Below are 25,529 nucleotides of genomic sequence, written 5' to 3' on the forward strand. Positions count from 1 at the left end.
GCTGCCTATAAAGGGATCTCCACAAATAAATACAGACACAGATACCAGATGGATTTAGAGATTCAAGGCTCCTTACCTGGGGCTCTAACAAATTCCGTCTCTGTAGATAAGATTAGAGTACAGACTGTAAATGCTCACTACCAGGCTAAAGGCTTAAACATTAGAAATCAGATTTTCAAACTGCCTAAATTCCTTCTTTTAGTCCGCACCCAGTACTCCAAGGAGGAAGCTGAGTATGTCTAAAATGGAAATGGGTGCAGTGAGGTTACCTGAATAAATACACAAAGGAAAATGAGGATCAGACACGGGACTTTCAGGCCAGCATTCAGTCCATGTGAGTGGTACTGGTTATTAAATGACGAGGAATTAAGACTGTAAAGGAAAAAAAAAGTCCTAACATTTCTGACAGGATGCACGGCTCTTTCAGAAGGGACAGACACTGACAACTAGAAACCACTCCAGGTAATGTGCTGTTATAAATTGGACTATTTGTCATCTCATCTCCCGGCCCCACAAGCTGGCTTCAAGTTCAGATAGGGCGACAATGACCACGCAGCTTGGATTTTACATGGCAGCTTGGATTTTTTTCATAAGGCTGCTCCAAAGCCACTACATATTGCCTGCAAAATAGTCTGTGATGAGGAAGGATTTTGCAGGCGGAGGAAGGTCCCGATATATCTAGCTGACCTGTACTTGTGGTACAGCAGCTCCTGCATTGCAGGCAGGCACTGACGGTGCCAGGTGCTGTACAATGGAAGTGGGATGGCACTCCCCACCTCAAAGCACTTGGAGCTTGCTTGAGTTATTAATTTGGACTTGTATTTATCCCCAGCTTCGTGGCAGAGCAATGCATGCTAGGAAGGTGCTGCAGGTCTGCATTAGCACACACCGATTGTCATCATTGCTATTTGTGCTGAAAAATTCTCAGTCCAAATAAGACTGACTGGCTTGGGACTAGAGGACGAGAGAACACGTTGCATTTTTGCCTAAAAAATAGGAGGCAGCTCCTGAATAATAGCTATAAGTCAGGCATCTTGCTGTGCGAAATATTTTACCGCTGTGATACCATTAATGTTGACATTTAACTGCTCTATTTTTGGCAGCCTCTCCTCCAAATCCAAATTGAGCAAAGCATTGCAGGTCTCGCTGATAGGCTAAAATATAAAAAGAGAAATGGCTTGGTTGTGCTGCGATGAGAAATTATATGGTTTTTCTTTGCCTATTTTCCCCGCGGGCTTCGGCTAATTTCTCAGCGATGGGCTGACGTCAATGCTGCCAGCCGGGCTCCGAGGGCTCCATTGGTCACTGTCAGCTCCCAGCGGCTCTGCAGCGCTGCACACACACAAAGCCAGGCCCTCTCCTCGTGCGGAGGAAATCAGATTCACCGCCCTCTTAAAAAGGGAACGACCCCAGGTCAAATGCCACGTCCTTTCACCGCTCAGACCCTTCCCGCAAGGAGCCTCGCCACTGTGAAAGAGCAGTGGGAATAAGCGCAGGCGCAGGGGAAAGTATTCGGATGCCTCCGGCACAAGCGGCTGCAACAGCAATTAATGTCACTTTGCGAATCAAAATGTGAGGCACTCCTAAATTGGGGTTTTAAGGCAGTTATTTCTGAGCATAAACGAGCTGCAGACTCGATTCTCTACTCACAATTATTCATGCCTGCAGAACTGCGGCTCGAGATGCAGAAAACCTTTTTTATGGCTGAGCTGGGAACAGGACGAGAGTAAACAGGGGACGCTTATACAGCTGCACCTTGTTCCTAAACGTGCTGCTTGCAGGAAAATACTGAGGTAATAAATGCAAAAATACAAATCCAACCGATACAGCCAGATTACTCCTTCCCTCTGAGTTACAGGGCTGTCCCAAGCTAAGGGCAGCAGGTTGGGTTAAGCAAGATGGTCAAGACTCAGCAACGTCTGCCTGATGCTCTCATCCAGCTGTCTCTCCGATGCTGTTTGTTATACGACCTTCACTTTCTCAGCCCCTACCTTGCCCCATCATTCCTGCTCCTCACACTTGCCTGGAGAACTCCTCAAAGGACTCTTGGGGAAGAGGTCTTGTTCTCCTCCCGCAGTATTTCAGCCACCTCCACCCCTTAATAAGTTGTTTAAGTATTTGTGGAGCTGAGACAATAATGAACACTCACGTAAATTTATTCAGAAAAATATCACCGAATTTATCAAATATGCTCCAACATCTAAACTCTGCCTTCAGGATATGATACAGGGAAGAGTTAAGCTGTGGCACATAAATCATATTAAGTTGCCCGAAAATATTCCTTAAAACCCCTTGAAAACTGCAGTGGTGTTCCTCTGTTTATTTGCTTGGCGTAAGAAAAAAAAGATGAGTTGGAAATTTCTCCCTTTGACAATGAGTCTACCTGCTTTCGTGGCACTTGGCATGACCTTCAGTGACCACGTGAAGCAAACCCGCAGCCTCGGGTAATGCACAAAGGATGACTACAAGCACAGCACAAAAGCAACTGATGATATTTCAGAATTAAAAATAATGGCAGGTGATTTCCTACCCCTCTGTGTATCAGCACTGTGACCTTTCATTGCCGGTGCATCTCGTGTCTAATGAGGCTCTTCTGTCCAGCAAAGACAACGTTCATACACTTAATTAATAATGAAGGACGGGTAATGATATTGTGCAGCTAACTCATCCCTGATTCCGACTCATGATCAGAGGTTAATGGGTTCAGAGCTGCCCACCCCATGTTAAATATGTCATTAGCAGCACAAAAACACACTCCTTTTGTAGTCCCTCCATCCACGTGCTTTACAAATAATATGGTGCAGATAGCGGGTGGTGCTTCTAGAACTTGTAAACTTGTTTATCCCTTGTGAGCACGGAAGAAGCCATTGCCTGTAGCTCTTCAGAACACATCCAGAATGATGCTTTCAGAGTGTGAAAGGTATTTTCCATCACCTGGAGGGTAGCTCGAGGGCATTTAGGAGGTGCAAAGGTGGAGGACTGGGAGATGTGGAAAGAACCAAACCTGGTACCAGCCTGTCTGTAAGGTCTGCTGGCCTGCAGTGTCCTTTGAACAGGGCTTGAGGCTGTGAAAGCGAGCTGTAGGGAGGAACAGGTTGTGGAGAATTTGGGGTAACAGGTTTGAAAGAGACCAAAAAGCAGTAATGGGGAAGGAAAGAAGAAATACACATGTCGGGAGGGGGGTAGGTATGCACAAGTAGTATGCACAGAGCTGCAGAGCCGTTTCCCCTCTTGCAAATATTTCTCATGTAAAATTATTTCCTGTGTTTCACGGTGGGAAGCAGCTAAGACCTTGTAAAACACACAAGAGCCTAGATTAGACAACAAATTGGTGGGTGGTAAGTGCAGGGAAGAGCCAGGTCAAAAGCAGGCCAGGCACAGACACTGCCTGGGCCTGAGAGGCGAAGGGCCAATCTGCCACCCCGGGTCAGTGCCATCGCTCTGCATCTTCATCGCTGTTCCCCTACTGGAAGTTCTCGCAACAGCGGACGTGGTTTTCATCAGGAAGATTAATGATCACACTTCTCTGTTTGCAATGTACTGAAGAAATGGCAGGCTAGCGGTCAGAAGCAGGCAGAGGTTCCTGGCTCAGTGACCGAGCTGTTTGCTCCGCTCGCTTGAAGCTCAATCTCTACACGTGCAGAAAGTGAAAATCTACACCAATCAACCAGAAAGTAAATAAACATGCCAAGGTCCTCCCTAAGATCCCAAGATCCTCCCTAAATGCACCCTCACTGAACTCAGTTTAATGCAGGAGGACCAACATCCAGCTTCCTTGGTGGACTGGAAAAATAAATCCTTGCCATTAGACTGTGGAGGTGCCAGACAGTCCTTGCTGCAGCCACGAGGCTGCAAAGAGACACCCGCAAAAAACAGCTAGGAAAAGAACAGCACGCTGCAAAGCTGTTAACTAATTCTTGCCTGGTTGTTTTACTCTGGAGTGGATTTCTCAGGCTTGTACCGAGGGATAGATCGAGTCTTCCATCTTGTGGCTAGGGTGGTTATGGCCAGGCACTGTGGAAGGGGATGACCTGTACTCGTGGAATAGGTAAGGATGTACAGCTCCGTGTCCCAGCAGTGTGCCTTACCTTCCCAGCAAGGCAGGAGAGTAAAAATCACCTTGTGCTGAGGGCACATAAAAATCTGTTCGCTACTTAGATGCTTAACTGCTTTTCGCCGGTCCTCAGATATTAATTTTAACACATCAGCGTGTTTTAAAAATTCCTCACAGATTACAGACACAGAACTCAGGCTCTAACATTCTGCCTTACGCACACAACTGTGCCAATGAGCAATTTTTTTTGGATAGTTAAGCCACAGTTATATTTTTTATTGCGTTGTTTGAATGAAAAGAATGAACTTACCTAAGGTTAATGGTGTTAGCTGATGTCTAGCAGCATGTTGTACTGCTGTGATACAGAGAAATGAGCTTTGGCGGCGTTTGTTTTTCAATGAAATTCTAAACATAGCAAATGCACGACTGAGAACTGCAACACTATTTTAAAGCCGCCACTGCAGTTAACTAAAATTGATCTCTCTAACAAGTGCTAAAAATAGAAAGAAGAGAGCACACAATGACTTTTCATATCGCTCCCTGCAGGCTCCTTAAATAAGGGCGAATATGACCTTCACGCAAAGCTGTCCCAGGGTGTGGAACAATGAGTGATATTTCACATTCCACTGCTCTAGAACAGCAATTGATTTATTACCCAGCTAGCTAGGGAATTCGTTTACATGTTTCCATTTATAACACTGCTGCATCAAAGGAAAAAAAGGAGTTTTTTGTTTTCCTTTTATTCAGCAGTTTAGAAGCAAAGCATCAATTCTGGAAGCAATAATCTGCAATGTAGTACAAAGAGTTAGACCTGACAGTCTTTTTCTACGGGCTTTCCTGCTGAAGGGAAATAAATAAAATACAGGAATCTCCTATTCTGCCCCCGTGAGAGATCCCATCAGGAAAAGATACAAGAAGATCCTGCAAACCTCCCGAATCAGGAAGCATCTTCCTGCACCCTATGCATTCTGTTGGTGGGTGCAGTCACACAATTGCCCAGATGATGAGATGTCTGCAACTGGCAGCTACTCGCAAAACATGAACACAGCATCTTTAATACAGCCAGGAAGAAACCAATCCTCATATCCCACAAGAAATTCAAAAATAAACTCTATTTTTCATGAGCTGACCCCCACAATTGTTATTAGGTGGGATCTAAAGTGTTTGTTTCAGTATGAAGGTGATTTAACATGCCATTTTTTCCTTACAGGTTATGAATGTAAATTAGACTGATTTCTAACTCGGGCCTGAAACGGGGACATTTTCCATTTTGAACATTTTAAAAGGGATGCTTTAACAGCATTCAATGAGAACTTTTTGTAAAGATGACAACTAAATCAAAAGTAATCCTCTCCGATGAAAAGCATTGGTTTCATCAGATAAGCATTTTCTGAGGGGAAGCACTGCCTCAGAAATCCCAGCTAGCTTCAGTTCCTGGCATAAGCTGAAGACAGAACAAAGTCTCTCTGCATTTATATCCATTCTTTGATGGATGCTACAACTTATCCCGTGCCTTCTGCACACCATCCTCAAGCGAAAACAGTCCCAACAGAGCAATCCTGCTGGGGCTGGGGAGTGGCAGTCCTCTCTCTACAGACTTGTTACCATGAGAGATTCTCCACTCTGTTGGTGATGCAGTGATGCTTAAACACTTGATGAAGTATACCACATCTTGAAATACCGTACGGAGCAGGTGTGATTTAAAGCAGATACTCTACTCATGGACAAGCATTTGTCCAGTCCCTACACAAACCATCAGTTGTCTCAGCGAAACAGAACAACAAGCACAAGAATAAATTGTGCAAGCAAGTTTGATCTGCTACGCAAACAACACTTACAAGCTGCAGATAAGATATAATTATGTATGTACCTAAAGTAAAGCTCATTTTCAAGCAGAGAACCAGTTGGTCTGCGTCAACTTAAATCCAAAGCTGTAATCCAGTTTACAGGCTTTACCCCAGCCTCCTCGAGTTATCCTCCACGCTGCGATTTCTCATTTGGTTTTGCCCAACATTTTTTTCACACAAGGACCACAGGCTTACCTGGTCCTAGCTTAGAAACTGCATAAAGGAGGTCGTAGTTGATGACAGGCGTTGCATCATCGATTGGCTGCCACCCTACAGGTGGGGAGGCTGGAGGCGAGATGAGAAACTGTTTTGCAGGCTGTGGCGGAGCCAAATGAAGCTTGTCTCCATCTGTCTCAGAGGTCTGAATCTTTAAAGCATAACAAATACACTGTTTAGTTTGTGATGGGGAAATGGAATGATTACTCAAATCATGCACTTCTAATACCAAATGCCACCCAGGCAGGGTTTCAGCATCAGTCTCAGCAGACAAGGCCTGCAGATGAATTTTCCCCTCAACCTTACAGATGGTTCCTCTACAGTAAATACACTGCGGGGGGCTGTTACATGAGCAAAGCTACAATGTTTGTGCCTATCGTGTATGTTCTCTGAGAATAAGAGCAAAGCTTTGGTACCCACAGTTGCATGGTAAGAGACTTCTGAGGCTAAAATGGTATTGTTGTGATCTGCTTGCTTACAGTCCTAAATAAGAGCAGGCATTAGATTAGAAACCAGTAATTCTTGCACCAAGGCAGGAATTTCAGAAACTTTCCGACTATTTGGTTTCTTTAGTTGATGTGATAAAGGAATCTATCGTGTTCCTTAGTTGTTTGCAACTAATTATACTCATTTTATTTCTATCTTAACTTCCCTAGTTTAATTCTTGCTCCTTTTTTTTCTATTAAAGAAACCTCAGCATAAACGAATTACAGCACAGCTACAGGCATACCTGAGCAAGTTTAAAACCAACTCGGGCCCAGAAGCAATGAACTGCATTTACATGAAAGCAAGTTCAAGATAAACACCCTGCTATTTCTGAATGGATTCTGCAAAAGCCCAGTTTGGGTCTCTCCACTTCACGTTCCCCAGAATTTCTAGGTCTGGAAGTGCTGATTCATTCTGGCTCACGGCCATACAAACACACACTACTCCAGACACTGTGCTGCTTCCACAAACTCATTCCCTGGACACAACTAGTAAGCTCTTTTAAGATTGAATGCACTGGAGAACATGGTGCAGATACCTAAATGGTTTTGCAGGAAAACAGCTTGGATATGGAGAGGAATCATTGTTATGCAAGTTGCTCTTTTTCTTGGATTATCTCAAATTTCCTGTTAATCTCTTGACTGTTCAACTAGAGTGAAACAACTCCCCAGTCTGTTTACCAGCAGGTTTTAAAACCTTTCAGAAAAAAAAAATATCTGAGCCATATCTAGGAGTTAAGGGCCTTTAAAATGGGATCAAGGTAGATTTTCAACACCTAAATCCAGCTGTAAAATCTTCTGAACCATCTAACCTGTTAAGCATATTGGGGTTTTCAGTGCTGCAGTTTCCCATCTTCCTGAGAAGGTTCTGCTTCTGCCTAGGCTCAAAGCAGCTCCAATCCTGCCCCAGCTGCAGAGATTCAAAATTTAACAGCCTCTTTGCTTAATTAAGATCTTCAAATGAGCCTGCCCTTAACCTAAGGCCTCTATCTGGCAGCTTAAAGCACACTCCCATTACTTACAGGCACTGGTGAGTATCCCACAAGCCACACTGACCACGGCTATTTATTAAAATACGATTAGAAGAGGTGGTGGTCAAGGCTCTCAAGCTCCCTCATCTTTCTGGTTCCTGGCTGGGAGATGCAAATTCTCTCTCCCTTGGTCAAGAAGAATCGGACCTTCGTTTTCTACTTTCAAGTAGAAAGTGATGGATATGATCACTTATCTCCCCCAAGCTGGAGGCATTCTTCTCCCTACTATCTTCTCCCTTTTACTTGAAATTAATGAGCTCCTCTTTTAGAAAATTCACGCATCTATTTAGTTAGGGAAAAAATGGTTGGAGAAAGCCTAACTGTGGCTCAGGGCTGCAGCCAGATAATTCAGCCCTACTTCTTTTATGACCTTACATACTTTACTGCCTTTTATTTTTTTTTCTTTTATGGCTAGAAAGTTACCCACAGCAAATACCAGATGTTGTAAATCAGTTCTAAGCTATGTAACTTGTGTGTTGAATAAGCAACCTGGGTCCCAAGTGGTCCTTTAAATTAACTGTAGACCCGCAGGGCAAGTACAGCTCACGCAACAGAAGGATGTTTGAGTAATCTTTTAGCACCAATATTGGGCAAGGGAGAAACTTTTATTGCTTTTATTCAGCTTTATTGTACAATATTTCTATAAAAGCTATGCACTAACACAGAAGTAGATATGAGATTTCATTACCTGTGCGAAATACAACTTTAACTTCTTCCCTCTGAACTGTGTTTCGTGCAGCTCTATCCTGGCACGAGCGGCTGATTTGGGACTACTGAAATTTATCCGCACGCGTCTGAAGCTCTTAAACAGCTGGAATGTCACACAGTCATCGTAGGCACGGAACAAGCCTTCAAATTTCTCCTGCAAATGAAAAAGAAACAACAGTGAAGATTAACTTGGTGTTCTGTCACATCAGTCTGTTCAAACATGATCTGGAACTTGAGGAGGACAGTTTAATCAGCAGGTTTCAGCCTTGGGGGTGGCTGTCCACGGGTGAATAAGGGCTCTGCGAAAAGAAGTTAGGGAAAAGCATTGGGCTGAAAAGTGCTGACCTCTGGAAAATGTTTGAGGGAAGCAGTTTTCAAATTGAGAACCCACCGGCTATTGAACTTCTCATAAAAGTTGAGCAAGACGGTGATGGCATAGCGCTTCATGAAATGAGGCTGAAAAGGGCAGAAGGCTGAGAATACCAGACGACTGATCTCATCTGTACAAAAGCAAACACTGTGCAGAATGACAACGGAGTCAGCAGACACAGCCAGGCCTGCTGGAACTGAGGGCTACATTCAAATCAGCACTGTGGTCTCGCTTTGCATTGCATATTACATTTTTTTCTGGATGTTTTGTCATTTAGATGCTTAGAGCAGATATAGACCTAGTCCTTGAGAGTCGGCGTAGCAGCAGGAAAAAACGATTCGATGGCTGGAAACAGCGACCTGGCCCAAAGACAAATTTCAGGCTTAAAAATGTTGCGCTACAGAACAGCATGTCCAAAAGCACGTGACGCAAATAAGGATATTTTAACACTGTGAGAGAGGTCTGAGAAATACCAAATCTCTGGATCTGGACATCAGCAGGAATTCGAGGTACGGTAGCACCCCTGGAGGATCAGACTCCCTCTGTTTTCTCTGTAAGCTACGGGCACACCGACTAGGATCACATCATCAAATGAACCTGATGACCTTAACTCTGATACCTGCACGGGTCTTTTCATGCACACAAGCAAACATTCATAAATGTTAAGACCAAAAAGGAGTGGTTATTACGGAGTCTAACATTTGTGCTTCCTCAGACCTGAGGCTGCCATCCAGCGAGGACCACAAGAAGTCCTAGTATTTTAACATCTGCAGTCAAGACTTGAAGTCTTAGAAGATGGGGAATCAACCAGAACAAAATCCCTTTTATTAGGAGTTCTTCATCCTGCAAAAAAACCTGTTTGAAATATTTCATCCACTGAAGGCTATTGTGTCAGGTGGGAAATAACCTCATGTGTGCTCTGATATATCTGCAAATAAGCACTTTCTTACGTATTTAGGTGACTTCTGTTCTCATGGAGGAAAATAATTTCTTATCTCTTAGAGTGGCTAATGGGTAGGGGCTGCAGAAGGAGAAAGAAAAAACTCCATTTGTGTAATCTGATCAATACTTCAGTCCTCATCTGCTACAGGACAAGGAGTACAAAACTTCTTTGAAAAATGTACCCCCAAAGAACCACAGGCAGCAGGGGGACATGAGCAGAGCTGCATCCTCCTGCCAGCACCAGAGGCTTGTGAAAGAGTTAACTGGAGAACAAACCAATTGCATGGCAAAGAACACGAAACCTCGGTGCGCATGTTCCACGTTTCCTTTCATTCCCTGCCAGCTCTGTGGTCTTCTTCCCCATAACTGATATTCCGTCCCTGGCAGCCTTTCAGAAGAACCTCCCCGTGGTCTATTAAGCTTTCATGATTTTCATTTCATTTCGCCTGACCTCGCTCACCTCTTCCTCTCACCACGGGGGATACTTTGAAGGGAAAAAAAAAAAAGAAAAAAAAGAAGAGAGCTCAGTGGTTTGGTCAGGGGCAAGGAAAGGCACACAGCAATCCCACAAACAGCAGGAAGCTGATGGGTTTGTACAAGCAGGTCTGGTCACAGCACCCAGCATTTAAATTGTCAATATTTCACACCTTTGTTTGATGTGTTTTTCTGTTTTGTTTTGTTTTTTTTTTAAAGACTTTTTTTTTTTTTAAACATTTTTTGCACAATTTAATTTTCCCAAGCAGACGTCTGCCTCAGGTTGGAATTCGGCTAAAGGTCAGCCAAACACAGCAGTCCCCGCAGCCCTGGCAGGGTTGGGATGCCATCCGTGCAGCCTGCAGGGACCTGGGCAAAAAGGGCTGGGGAGGGAGACAACAGGACAGCAGAGGGATGTACATGTAGAGTTAACTGATAATATTGAGTACTCAGGAGGTAACTACCTGTTGCAGCTGGCTGTTTAGTAGGAAAAAGATTCCTGGTTTTTCACCCTGGCCAGTCTCACGCCTGCCTTCTTCTTGCACAGCACATAAAAAGCCCATGGGGTCCAGCCCTTAGGGGACAGCACATCCCCTAAGGATGTGGGACAGCAGGGAGGGGAACCAGCCTCCAGCTCATCCCAACACCAAGCACAGCCACTGCACCAGCCAAAGGCATCCACACAGCTCGCTTTTGCTGCGTTTTTGGCTGATTATCATAATGACCTCAGCAAAGGTCATTAATCACCAGCTGCAGCTAATGGTCCTCAGCTGCATCTTGAGCCGGCCCAGCTCCTCCCTGCTGGATATTAATTCCCAGCAAGAGCTTCATGCCTTCATTGTTCTGGCCTGTGACTTCTGGTAGCTGCAGAATGCACTTAGCTGGGTAAATGTCCTTCAGAGCCCCTCTGGTCTGTAAGAGAATGGATCTTATACATCTTAAAGACCTTTAGCAAATTCTCTCCCCCTTCAAGTCTTTTGGATAAATAATTCAGGACTCAATCATCTCAATTCAGGGCTTTTAAAGCACTTCTATGATTCAGGATTTTTAAAATGCTTTTAAGTCTCTAAACTTTCTGAATACTTTTTAAATTTCTGAAAAATCAGAGAGAAACGTCTGAGGTTAGGCTGTAGTGTTGCTTATCTTAGAGTAGAAAGTGAGTCAAAATTCAGAAAGTCATAAGGTTGTGCGTTTATTTCCTGGATCCTGGCAGTCTTCATCCATCCAAAGTACATCTCTGGGGGACCCAATTAATGCTCTGACAAATTTCAGTGCCGTTCATTTGACCAGCACTGCAGTTCTCATCCGCTCCCCTGGGGACTCCGTGCCCCTCTTCAGCACTGGCTGCCTTTCCCCACATCGCACCTGCAACCTCACCTTGGCTCCCGTATCCCATCACTCAGCACCACTAGCAGTTCCTGGGCTTTTTATTATTAGGACTAGAGGGAACGGCCTCGAGTTGTGCCAGGGGAGGTTCAGGTTGGAAATGAGGAGACATTTCTGCTCAGAAAGAGCAGTCAGGCATTGGGATGGGTTGCCCAGGGAGGTGATGGAGTCACTGTCCCTGGGGGTGTTCAAGGAGAGGTTGGACATGGTGCTTGGGGACATGGCTTAGTGGGTGACATTGGTGGTAAGGGGGGTGGTTGGAGCAGGTGATCTTGGAGGGCTTCTCCAACCTGCATGATTCTGGGATTTATGACAGCTGATGTGAGGATGAGCAGAGCACCATCCAAGGAAGAAGGGGTGCTGCAGTGACGCCCAAGCTCCAAGTCGCAGAGCACGAGGGCAAAGTTGCGCACCCGTGGACTCAAACCTATTGCTGCTACTAAACAGGAGCCTGCCGGGGGAACCGGAGCCTGCAAGGCACACAACAGAAGCGATTGGTGAAATGCAGCCATGAGGAGGCAAACAAAGCACTGGATGCATCTGGAAAAGTATTTCCAGCAAAGCAAGGGAAGCATTAACAAGTTTATATAAAGCCCCATTACATCTCATTAAGGTTACAGGCTTTGCTGCCTGCATCCCGCAAAGATTAAGGCAAATGGGAACAGGTTCCCATAACGGCTACCAAGATAAAAGGAACGAACAACTTACCGAGTAAGAAATTAAAACGCTTAGTTTATTTAGCAAAGCCAAGCCGGAGAGGAGACATGACTGCCATCCGTAATTTACCAGAACAGTGCAGAGTAAAGAAAAAGCTATTGAAACCGGAGGGCTGTGTTGGCATAAAACAAGCGGAAACAATTGGCATGAATAGGTTTAGTCTGGAAGTTAGGCAAAAGGAGTAATGACTCAGAAACAGCCTTCCAATTACAGTAGCAGTGGTGAAAGGCTTTTTGAGGATGGCGTTCGGTCAGTTCATGCGAGGGACCACGAGAAAGTATCCACACAAGCACTGCAAACCAAGGCTGCCTGAATTAGCAAGTGAATGGGGCTGCGCCGAGGCAAGTTCCTTCCAGTGCTGTGTCCCTGTGATTTATTTCCAAACATTTCGTCCATGAATAGCTCCGCTGCTATTGTGCTCGCTCAGGACAAAAGCCAAAGCCTAATTCAAATCAATGGAAGTCTTTCCACAGCCTTCAGTGAGTGCTGGATTCGAGCCCTAGAGCTGCAACACAAATTACGTTTTATTCTTCAGCATTTTTACGCGCATTATCACCCTTGTTACACATTTGATTTAGGAGATGGTTGTGATTTAAAACTTCAGCCTAATCCTTTTTCCTGGAGTTTTGTAGGCAAACAAAGCAAACGTTTTTTCAATTTCCATTTTTCTGTTCATTTATATAAAAGAGAATCCAAGTAACTAATTGCACGCAACTACCAAGACATAATTTACAGTTATGAAATAGTTTTTTTCCTGAAATGAGTTCTGCATTTGATATAAGCTTTCTTAGAAGAAAAACTCCTATCTCCGAGCCCAATGTCTTCTGTTTCAGCACAGCCACACGGGTTGTAACACCACAGAGCTCTCACGGAGCACCGGATGAAAGACGAAAATTGGCAGAACATACGGAGGCTGCGCTCTTCAAAGTCAAGCATTGACTGAAAATTGAAAGAAAAAAAAAATTGAAATTGAAAAATCAATGGAAAGTTCCCAGTTTACAGCAATGAGGATGGGCTGGCAGCTTAATCCTAGAGGGATGGAAAGTCATTGAAGTGGCACGCTTCTGTGTGTACATATATATATATATATATATATATAAGTGTATATATATACATATGAGATGCTAGAAAATATCATCAGGAAGTAATTTCAAGATTGCGATGTGTCAGTGCCACTTAAAGGGTGCTGTAACGAGCTAGTCTGGATGTGGATGGCTCTTGTCATCTGAGATCATGAAAGGTGAAGGCAGGTTGGGAAAGCAACAAGAAGGGGGCTGCAAGGATGGCCAGAAAAGTGGTGAGCCCAAAGTGGGAGGCAAAGGTGGATGATCTCTGCTTGGGATACAAAGCAGAGTATCTCCAGCTACATCTAAATGTAAGAAGTTAGGAAATATTGTGAAAGGATGGGAATTATCTGCATTAAAATAACCAACAGTGTTGGTATGAAACAGACTGCCTATTAAGAGCTTTAGGCTCAAATTCAAGAGGCTATTGAGCATTTAGACCAGTAAAATTTGGATATACTACTGGCCCAGAAGTATTAAAAAGGCTAATTACTGACATGAAAAGGATAGGAAGAAAAGATTACGGGACAGCAATACGCATTTCTCTAATTCCAGAAGTCCATCAAAAAGGGGCTCATTTCTAAAAATGTGTCTAAACAGAACTTGGAAGAATTCAGTTCACCTCAGGAGCTTTTAACAATTATTTCACGAGCCACAGCAGGCAAACAGGCAGTTTGAGGTAACTCAAGTGAAAGTGTATAAATCTGTTACATGAAAGTAGCCAGTGTAAGCAGCAGCCTAATCAAAACTATCACATTTTCTAGTTCTAAAAATGTAAAAGTTACCAGGCAGCTTTGGAAGTGGGTATGAGAAAGCACTACTGGTTCTCAGTTAAATTGCAGGAGTGATGGAAAGGGCAGAAATAGTTTAAATCAGTTATGATGATGATCAATAAAGAGCTCCCATGGTCTCATCCTCATGCCTTTAAGAAATGGCAGGAGACTAAAATATCAATTAATCACTCAGCGATCACCTTAAGGCACAGGTTCTCCCCATCCATTGTGAAATGTGCCCTTCCAGCTGTCGTTCACCAGGGTACGTTTTAGATGGGAACGTTTCTACGTGTGAGAAATTTTGAAAGGGAGGGAAAAAAAAACAGGGCAGACTGGGTATTTTGCCAGGGAACCGAAATTACAAAGTACTCTGCAACGACTGCCTGGTCACCCTGCTGTTTTGTTGTATTTCTCACCTCGGAACTCAGTGCACCGTTCTGCTCAGCTCTTCCTAAATAGAAAACCACATTTAGATTAGAGAATTCGAGCATAAAAAGAGGTTGGGTTTCTTTGTGCTTTTTTTTCCCCCTCATTTATTTGCTTTCATTTATTTTAAATCTTTCAAAATTGCACAATTGTCTCAGTACATCAACAAACCAACACGAGTTTCCTACCCCTGTTCAGGCAGTTTGTTCTGTGGTTAGCTTTCTGGTAAGGGGTGGAGGGCAGGTAAATTGTGAGCCAAAGGTGAAATAAAACAGTACAGGTTAAAAAAGATAAAAACCCTAACAAGCAAACAAAAAAACAATGACAAACATTAAATTTTGCTCTCTCTGCTTAAAAACAAAACTGATTTGCTTGTACTATTGCCATCCTGCTAATGTTAAAGGGGTTCTTAATACCTTTCAGTCCTACTATGCAGTTAGAAAGATGCACATTTTGTGTTCCAGATCTGACAACGAGTGACCTAGTGCAGAGAATTGACGCTAGCCAGCACACACGTAGCCACAAAGCATGCCCAGGTCTGTGGCTCAGGCATTCTGCCGTGTTAGACTTAGGTCAGTGCTGTTTTGGCTGCATCTACACAGATCCTGTAGATGCTGAAGGCTGCATCTCCAGGGTTTTGCCGTCCTTACATGCCAGCTTCTAACAGCAAAAATAGTAGATAAAAGGTTGTCTGCTTGCAGATTCAGCGCCTTGCTCCAGAAAGGGAGTTGGAGAAAACGTAGCAGCCGTTACATAATGTGGGGTAGGCATTGGTAATTCATCACCTCACAAAAGATGGCCGTGAAAGAAAAAAAAAAAAAGAAAAAAAAAGAAAAAAAAAGAAAGAGAATCATAGAACCAGTAAGGTTGGAAAAGGAAACGTCAAGCTGGAAGAAGCCTGATAGCTCCACCTGACGCTGGGACGGAGGCAGTAAGAGAATTCCTCGCCACCAGTCCTCCTGCAGAAGGACGGTCCAGCCAGGAGTGATAGCACTGCAGCAGCACCGCCAGCCTCCCGGTGAGCAAAACGAGGCAGACTTGCCTCTTGAAAACCAAGCGAGCTACACAAATGCATGTCCTGCTTCCAATTCATCAGCACAACAAAAGGTACGGAGCTGAGATCTGCCCCAGAGCTTCATGGAAGCAGCATTCGCGGTTCAGAAGCGGCTGACAAATGTCAGGGGCACAGAATTTTGCTGCGTTGCCTTTTCTGTTTTTAACCAGCTCACATCCCTGTTTACCTCAAAGTGACGCACATTCCTCCTGCTTAGCTCCACTGATCTGGAAACCAAAGGCGCCTTCAAGATGAAATAAACCGTTCCTGTGGCAATGCCAGGGGGGTGATTTAATATACTTTGGAGACTTCTCAATTCCATTTCACACCCAACGACTGAGCTTGAAGAAAAAGCCACACTTTACATTTCTTTTTTTCATAGGAACTCTGCTATTTTACTGTATTGCCCACGACAGCTTTTCTGAGCGCTCCACATTGGAAGCCCTCCAGTTGCAGATGCTGCATCCCCGAAACATGGGAAGGAGGCTTTCCAGCCGGCTGGCCGAATGCACGTTGTAGGAATAGATCCTTTAGTTCTGCCTCTACCTGGGGAGTGCCCTGCAGAGACATCAGGCTGGTCTCTGGGAAGCTCCTTTTCATTACCATGCAGGACGCTATTTTGTGCATCGTTCCTCAATCCTTTTTTTTTTTTCCTCATCACATTTGGTAGTGAAAAAAAAAAAAGGAAGAGCAAGTTTGTGGAGCATTTAAAATAATTCCTATATTTCCAAATAGCAGTGTTGCATTTTGGCTTGAGACTGGTGAAAATAATGCTGATAATGAATGCAGGAAGAAAAGGTCCTTGCAAGCTGCCCTGAAGTAAGCATTTGGTGTTGTGGGTTTTTGTTTGTTTGTTTGTTTGTTTGTTTTTAATTATTTATTATTTTTTAAGAATTAAAACAATAAATGGGTAGGTAATGTATACAGTGAACTCCAAGGAGCTCTTCTGCGTTCAGTTTAAGAATGTACATAGCACAACACCAGCTATCAGTTCTGCCTTATTGCTGGAGACATCTACGCCCAACATTTAATTGGTAGCACAACAAATTGCTGTGGATATTCGTAGCCTGCATCAATAACTCTTAAAGTTCCTATCACCTTAATTTAGCAAACAAAGGTGTGGAAGAAAAACAACCTTAATTAGTTTTTACCAATAGTTGCTCCGTCTCTGCCAACAAGAGCATTTCAGTCGGAGCAGATCTGCACAGGGGGTGCTGAGGACTTTCTGGACGCCCGTTAGCAGTTGGAGCACACCAGGCACGCTCCTGGAGTAATTTCATCTGAAAGGAATCCAGCTCATGGACTCATCTGTGATGCAAACAGAAGTCCAGTTAATGGAGATGGTTGCCCCATGCGAATCCCAGCTCAGACTAAAAAATGTGCTGATGTGGACTCAAGCTGGTATCTCTCCCGATGATGGCTAGCTGGCATTCCTGAAAAAGCCTGGAATAAATAAAATGTAATGGCCACTAACAAATAAGGAGCTGCTAGTCAAACTTGAGCAGGAAACTAGGGTTGTGAGGTTATTCATTAGGAGAAACAGCATGAAAAATATTCATAGCACTGTATAAATTTAGGGACTGTAAAAAAAACAGAACCTGAAATGTTCATTCTCTTATTATGCTATTTTTCAGGGATGACTGAAAACCTGAAGTTTTATCCCGTTGGCTCTTCAAGGTGGACCATTTTTGTTTTCTGTGTGGCAAAAGCGAGGTGAGGACATACGTGTGGTCACAGCGCCCACGCAGGGGAGCTGTGAGGGAAGAAGCACCATTTTCCATTTCCATTCTGGAGAAATCTACTTAATTAGATGATCTAGAAAGTCAGATGATCTAGAAAGCTCAGTCTCTTGTTGCCAAGCTTGCTGGAGTGCCAGGGGACACCTCTGCTGGTGCCAGTGACACAGAAGCAGAACCTCACTGGCCAGAACGCTGACTATGAGAATGAAATATAGGAAAGAAAACACTAAAAGAGCTGAAGAACTTAGTTTTATTTATACACTTGGAGATGTACTGTTGTAAAACATCCATAAAACCCATATTATTCATTCCCTGTCTTTTTCAGCCCAGTTAACTAGAAAAATAAACAAGAAAAAGCCGTGGGATGGTTTAAACAAATAAAATGCTTGTCTTGCCCATTCCTGATTTACTGGCTTGCCCGCAGTGATCAACATTTACAGCATTTCAGCTGCTTCTCATCACAGTTGCGGGGAATGCTTTTCCCCTTCCCGTCTCAGTGCAACCAAATGCAAACTGCACCAACATAACTCAAAATAAGAGTTCCAGCAAGGTTTGATTGAGAAAGGACACTAGTGATTTCGAAGACGACCCTCTAGTAGAAGAAAAAAAAAAAAAAAAAAAAAAAAAACAAGCAGGAGAGGGGAAGAGAATCTCTTTTATTAATGTTTTTTAATGAAAAAAAGGTAGAAATGAAAATGATTGACCCAGCAATGCCCATTCTCAGAAGTTTAATATGAAAATCTGTGCTTAAAGTTAACTTCAAATGCAAGCAGTTGACCAGAGACAAAAATGTAGAAGGCAGTGTACACCCACGCCTTAGTCTTTGCACCCCTGCACTAAAGCATGAAGGAAGGAAGCTCTTACCTCCTCTCTTGCCTCTCTGCCTGCTGTTGCACCCCATAACACAGGGCAGAACAGGCAGAAGTGTGACCACTGTCTGTCGCTCTCCGCTACTGTTTTACTGCTCCTTATTCTTGCCAGTCAGCCTGGCCCATCTGTCATTCCGTCTTACACTTCGTTTGTAAATTACTCAAGCCGCTCTGCTTTCTGTATACATGTGAACAGCTCCTGGAAGCTGCAGCCTCTACGTCTCTCACTGCACAATGAAAACACAGCACGAGCAGCACTGTGCTACCCCTGGGTGAGCAGCAAACCCACATAAATTCCACGTAAACAGCACTTCAAGGCCAACGCTACGTGAAGGGGTTCAATAACGGCGCCTTTCAGCAGAAATATGTGGTAAAAAAGAAAACTAAGAAAAAATCAGCTTGGGTCAGAGAAGAACAAAGGTGCACAGAGATGAAGTCTGCTTGCATGCACAGCAAGGAGAGGGACATGGGAATCCCTCTCCAGATCTGTTTCAGACATCCTGGCCCATTCAGCTCGCTGTAGGAGATAGAAGGAGCTCAAAGTGGTCACACAGCAGCCACTGTAACTGAATGGATGCCATGAGCAATTCCAACAGATTTCACCTGATGGGCTAGAGAAGGGTTTGAGGGTTCAAAGATGCATGAGGGATGCTTACACCACATCACAGCATGCCTTTCTGCATTTTGTGCTTGTTTAATGCACCATATCTCTGCAGGACACACAGGCACTTCAGACCTCCCCTTATGGCTTAGTTTGTCTCAGGCCAGGCTTGTCTCAGAATCCACTAACAGTTCTGGTTATCACCTAGGTCAATAAAAGGCGAATGTGTGCATTTCTAGGAGAGTTTCAAGTCAGGAAATGCTAAAAAGGACCGAAAGACTGGATTCAACTACGACCTTCTGCTTCTGAACTTCTGCGTCTGGTCCAGTAACCACTCAAAGAGGCCATCAAGTTTCCTAAATTGAAAGAAATATGGATTCCTTGGTCTAGTTCTCCCTTAACTTTATATTTTAATCAGTGACAAAATAAAAAAAAGTTTCTAGAACATGAGCAGGTTTACAAGTACTGAAGTGCACCGCGATATGCACTTTTGATGTTCAAGCCTCATTTGTTGTAGGACATAGTGGAAGAAAGCCAACGCAATCCTTAGGAGAAAATGATATTAATGTTTCCAGAGTGGTCCCATGGAAAGTGTCCGCAGAGAAGCAAGCCATTAGATGAATCACTCGCTGCTCCCCAGCCGGGCTTGTTGGGGGTCACACCTAACGTGGTCACACGTAGGTGGCAATTCCCTGCTCAACAGAGGACTGGAACACGATGTGCCTCGGGAAAGGAACACGAGTCCATACGTACCGCAGCACCAGCTCAGCTCTGCGTTACACCCCCGGCTCTCCAAAATTAAAATACGAGCACTTCCAAAACTTGTTTTATCTACATCGAAATCAGGCTTTGTTTAAAGATTGTTGCGTTGTAATCTTAAAACCAATTTGGTTCCTGCGAATCAAAATGCAAACTTTCTGCCCTACTCCAAATCGAGCAAACAGAATGTGTATGTTGGGGTTATTTTGGGTTGGTTTGCGGGTTGTTGTGTTTTTTTTTGTTGTTTTCATTCTTTTTTCTTTAGTAACCATGCAATCTCTTTTAATTTGAGAGATCCAGCAAAAACATGTTGAGTTACTGCAATCTCTTAGGCAAGACTATTTCCAGAAAAAGCTTTCATGATTCATGAAAGTTTCCTTCTGTAGCTTGCCAGTGTGTCTTCATTACCAATTCTTTATGTACATGTCATTTGCAACCTGCTTAACTCTTTGTGGTGCTTCCTTCACTAATTCTTCAAAGGGAGAGCTCCTTGTGGCAGGGTAGCACAAGGAGCAGAAAGGTCCTCGACTCGGCTGGTGCTGAGCAGTGCTTACACTGAAACATTGGGGTATTACCAGCACTATTCCCATCCCAAATCCAAAACACAGCACCATGGCTGGACACGGTGCTTAGGGGCATTGTTTAACGGGTGACAGTGGTGGTAGGGGGATGGTTGGACCAGATGATCTTGGAGGGTTTTTCCAACCTGAATGGTTCTATGATGAGCTACTATGAAGAAAATTAAACTTGAATGTTTTCTGATTAGAATAATTTATCATTTAGGCTGGAAGAGATCCATAATATCACGCCCAACATTGACGTAACACTACCAAGACCACTGCTAAGCCATGTCCCTCAGTGCCACGTCCTCACATCTCTTAAATGTCTCCAGGGACGGTGACTCCCCCACCTCCCCGGGCAGCCTGTTCTGATACCTGACCACCTCCTCCATGAAGCAATTCTTCCTGACATCTAACCTAAACCTCCCCTGGTGCAACTTGAGGCCATTTCCCAGCATCCTGGTTTGGTTGGGTTAATATATTTAGATGAAGGAGAAGATAAAATGAATTCCTTTGTATTATTACATAGGATGTAGGCTTTCCTCACAACGGGAATCACGATGTAAAAATGGAAAGACACCAGTGAGTGTATGCACAGACAGGAGAAGGATAACTACAGGTAGCAATCTGCTCCTCCTCATTTCAAATGGCAGAACTGCCACCAACTACCATGATTACATTAATGCATGGCCCTGAAAGAGACCACCGTAAGGGACTGCGAGGGTAGCGTCCTCCCACACTCACCCGCTTTGTGCCCACCGAGGAGCCTCTGATTAGCTATAATCTGCTGGATACAGCTGAGCGTAATGCTGTTATCATTTCAGGGAGTTTAACTGTGAATTTGATTTCGCAGATCGGGGTAGAAAACGGATGGAAAGCATCTGCATAAAGAGAGATTATACAGTCTTCCCTCTAAGCTGCTTTTATATTGTCACTAGCATCCATTTCGGTATTGTCCTATAAAAACCTGACAATGCTTTCTGGTTTGAATAAACTTCAGTGGAAAAAAAACCAATGTGCTTTGCACTTTGAGAGGCTGTTTTATCTCCAGAGGCAGGTCACAGCCCTCAGAGGACACCAATAACTGAAGCTGCACTGATGCCCAAATATCAGAGAAATGCCGTGTAGTGGTCAACACACAGCTAATCAAAAAAGAAAAATATGACGGTGTATTTTCATTCCCAATATAGTGCCTAATTAGCCTGCAGGACTTTAGAGCGTTATCAAACCTAATGAAATCAAGGAGTGTATTTCAGAAAATTGGGCTTGTGCAGGCTGGAAAGGAGAAGACTTTGCGTAGAGCTGTAAGCAGATGCCCAGCACCTAAAGGGGAGATGCTGGGCCCAGGCTACTTACAAGTTATGTCTAGGGAGGAGAGGCAGTGGTTTCTATCCGCCTCAACAGCCGCTAGCACTGACCACTACCAGACAGGATACGGACGAGGGAATTTCAGTCTTGCAGTGATATAATTGTTTTAGTAGGCAGATGGAAGAAACCCCAGGGTGAAAAAGCAAATATTCCTGACCAAACTGCTCCCATGTCATTTTTCAACCAACTGGATAATTTCCAGTTGGCACGGATTCTGTTTAGAAACAAGAGCTGGAAAGTAGACTAATCCTATCTTACAGCTAAAAACAGCACTGCTCTTCATCAAAATCATTTTCATTTCCTGATGTGAAAAATGTACCAGTAGCAGCAAGATATTAAAAAGATCCTGGACCGGCATTATGAAACCGAAGCTGCTCCTCATAGGGCCTTGTGTGCAGAGCTGTTGAGAAGTCAGTAGGGAGGCAGCGAGCCCAGTGTCTGGCGGCCAGAGGGGTAACCAAATGTGGATTCTATTTTTATGAATGTTTTTTTATTAAAAAAAAAAAAAAAAAAAGAAACAAGTAGGACATATAAAAATAGCTGGTATCCTGCAGAGTCCAGTTTCTTGCTGTGTGACAGCTTCACGCCGTCTCTGTGTCCTAAAGGAAGTTACTTGCCTCACAAATGCCATTATGCAAGTCCATAATGTGTCTCTCAAGGAGTCTGACTCTGAAGAAAGATCCTAAAGCACTAAAGTTTGGTGCAATTAGATTTTAGATGACACACAAATACACAGGACCAGCAATTTCCGAGGGTCTCAGCCTGGCAGCCAGACGGTACCCGCACCCAGCTGCAAGTCCCCACTGCAGGGGCTGTGCTCACTGGGGCTCACAACCAGAATTTCCATCTTTCAGTTTCAATCTTGGCTTGTACTGTGTCCTTAATCAGTATGGGATACTACTATGTAATTATAAAGGACAAATTATCAACTAGAATTATCAACTAAGAGTGAACACATCCACTCTCAGAGTCCCTCAGTGCAGCCCTCGGACCGAGCACAGGGTACAAAGACCAGGAACACAATAGACCTAGACTTGCTACAGATAAACCTCAAATTTGATGGAAAACATTTTGGGGCAGATGAATCAAAAGAGGTTGAAAGCAATGGTAGCTTCCTACAGATAAGTGGTCTCAAAATAGAGCCGTTCAAGATAATCTGCAGCTGTTATCAGCTACTTACTTCATTTTACACAGCCGTGGCACATTCCCATTTACTACAGTTTTACCATATCTATACCAATTACTTTCTCTGCAAAGTAAATTCTCCTTATCGAAGGCATTTGAAACCTCCTCTGTATAAAATCCTTATTGTCCTCTTGCTCTGCCTGTTTCACACTATATAAAGCTGTTAAAGCTTAAGCAGCAATTTTAGCAAACATCTAGCCAATGACATTCAAAAACGTTCTTTTCTTGGGTGCAGTATGTGTTGAGTAATCACCTGTTCCTCTGCTACCAGATGCCAAGGAAATGGTTTTATTCTGCACTACTTGGTGACATGAAGCTCTGTCCCCTACCCCAAGAAATACCTCTCCTTTGGGAGTTAGGATTGTGTGCATGGAGCTTAAATCACAATAGTTTTTCAGCAGTTTCAGTCTAGTTATCTGCTCCAACAGCAATAAATAGGTCTCTGAACACCTTTCCTCTTGATTCATTCACTGTTAAAAAGAAAAATCAACTTCCCAAATCTCTAAAACTTTAAGTACGTCAATAATTTGCTTCCAACATAAGCATGCTGCTTATTATTACTATGAATACATACATATTACTGTTACAAAGCATTTGGCTTCACTCCCAGCTGTCATAATTAATAAGAATTTTTTCCAGCTCACCAATCCTCTGGTTATGGTTCAAGGACTAGCAGTAGCCCGCAGGTAGCTGGCTGGTCACACCGTCCTAGAAATCCTGTGACATAATCAGCTGCTTCTCTAGATAAAGGTAGTACCTTTCACACTTCACTACTTCTCTTCTTAGGATCTGCAAACCAGATGGCAACACTAAATCTCATTTTACAGACAAAAGGTGTGCATCCGAGATATCCTAAGGCGTGCTTTGGTACTTTTTATCAGGTCCCGTACACTTGCATAACTTTACCTTACCTCTATTTTTGGCACTTCTCCTCTGCGCTGGCCACCACTAGGTGTCTTTTTTTGTGTGTGTTTTGGTGTTGGTGGTGGTTGTTTCTATCAAGTTAGCTCATGATCAGCCAAGTTCTTTATACAACCACACACAAAACCAGTCATCCTGTAACCCTCTCTGCGTTGTTTGCTCTGTGTTGTCTTCTTGCTGTTACTGGATTTTCACATTGTTTTCCTCCTTCCTCCTTCTTAGGCATTACAGAACTTTTCTTGTTCTCATTTAAACCCACTGCTAGCTGAAATTCATTTTACGACATTGCACACTTGGTTTTCGCTTCATATACAAACCCTTAAACTGCTGTAAAGCAAAAGGAGTATCTGATCTAGCCACAACAACTTCTCCACACACATCCCATCTATCCTTCGCGTCGGGATGGATGATCTCCATCATGCACTCAGAAGCGCTATTTTAACTGCTAATCCTCACACACTTCTCCAGCCCTCAAGCAGTCTTCCAAGAGGCACTATTCACCGTCTCCAGGAGTTTGCTGAAGATGACTTTTAAAAATGACATTCCTCATCCATCTAATCTCAGACTTTCCTTACTTGAAAAACGCACTTCAAAATCATTTTCCCCAAAAGTACTTGCCATGAAGTATTTTTTCTGTGAATTGCTAACTTTGAAATCTAAGGTCCAATACGAATTACCCACCTCCATTTGCTGAAAGAGAAACTGTCTGTCCCCAAAGCATTCTCCTAATTTAACATAGCATGGTGTAACGTATCACTTAGTGTTTGGATACTTTGAACAGTATATACAGTATTGTTACTTATTTCTAGTACCATCTACCACACAGTCCAACAACAACAAGGGAAAACGCAATTCCTTCTTGCATTCCAGAAAGATGAAGCAGGAAGGAAGACAGACAAGGTAGGGGTAAGATATATTAAAAGAGAAGAGATCTTGGCAGCGTACAAAATATATCATGTCTCACACGTGCATACATAGCTTGGTCTTCCCATATCCAGTCACTTGGGGATGAGACGCTGGAGAGCTGGCCTGTGGAAAGGGATCTGGGGGTTCTGGTTGGCAACAAGTTGAGTCTGAGCCAGCGGTGTGACCGGGCAGCCAGGAGGGCCAGAAATACCCTGGGTTGCATCAGGCACAGAATTGCTAGCTGGGTGAGGGAAGGGATTGTACAAAGGAAGGGCTACAAAGGTAATGGTAAAGGGCCTGGAGGGGAAGGCGTGTGAGGAGCAGCTGAGGTGCCTTGGTTTGTTCAGCCCTGAGCAGAGCAGGCCGAGGGGAGGCCTCATGGCGGCCTGCAGCTCCCTCACGAGGGGAGCGGAGGGGCAGGCGCTGAGCTCTGCTCTCTGGGGACAGCGACAGGACCCAAGGGGATGGCATGGAGCTGGGACAGGGCAGGGTCAGGCTGGGGGTGAGGGAAAGGTTCTGCACCCAGAGGTGGTCAGACACTGGGACAGGCTCCCCAGGGCGGTGGTCACGACACCAAGCCTGATGGAGTTCAATAAACATTGGGACAATGCTCTCAGACATAGGGTCTGGTTTTGTGTGATCCTGTGTGGAGCCAGGAGTTGGACCCAAAGATCCTTGTGGGTCCCTTCTGACCCAGGATATTCATTCCATGATTTTGTGATCTGGTTTCTCCTTGCAGGTTTGCCGTGCAGGATCCTGCAGTGCTGCTGGGGCTGGTTCCTCTGTCAGAGCTACTGCAGTGAAGGGCTTTTCCTTGACTGAGCACCAACAGCAACACCAAATGAGGGCAGCTAAACGCACCCTAACAACACTGATGTTATGAGAAAGTCATCTGTGCTGTCAGGAATTAACATGAACAAAGCAAGAATCAACCTCTAGCCCAGATGGAAAGCATCAGCTGGAGCCAAACATTATGGCTGCGTATGCATCGAGAAACATTGCCAGGGAGAAAAAAAGGGGAAAGTTTTTTTTTTTTCCTCTGGACAAATAATAATGTTAAATATCCTATACTGC

The 25,529-nt window shown here is 44.0% G+C and overlaps 1 protein-coding gene across 2 annotated transcripts in view; it reads right to left on the bottom strand.

Annotated features, from left to right (window-relative positions):
* Nucleotides 1–25,529, bottom strand: part of RCAN2 (regulator of calcineurin 2) — a 78,751-nt gene that overhangs the window by 7,633 nt on the left and 45,589 nt on the right. For both annotated transcript variants that reach the window (XM_084514415.1, XM_084514416.1), the window contains 2 exons: nucleotides 8,322–8,495; nucleotides 6,097–6,268 (listed from right to left, as the gene is read on the bottom strand). In XM_084514415.1, coding sequence (XP_084370541.1) covers nucleotides 6,097–6,268; nucleotides 8,322–8,495 — 346 coding nt within the window. The remainder of the gene's footprint in view (nucleotides 1–6,096; nucleotides 6,269–8,321; nucleotides 8,496–25,529) is intronic.

Source organism: Aythya ferina (assembly GCF_964211825.1).
Source record: "Aythya ferina genome assembly, chromosome: 3".
Taxonomy (NCBI): Eukaryota; Metazoa; Chordata; class Aves; order Anseriformes; family Anatidae; genus Aythya; species Aythya ferina.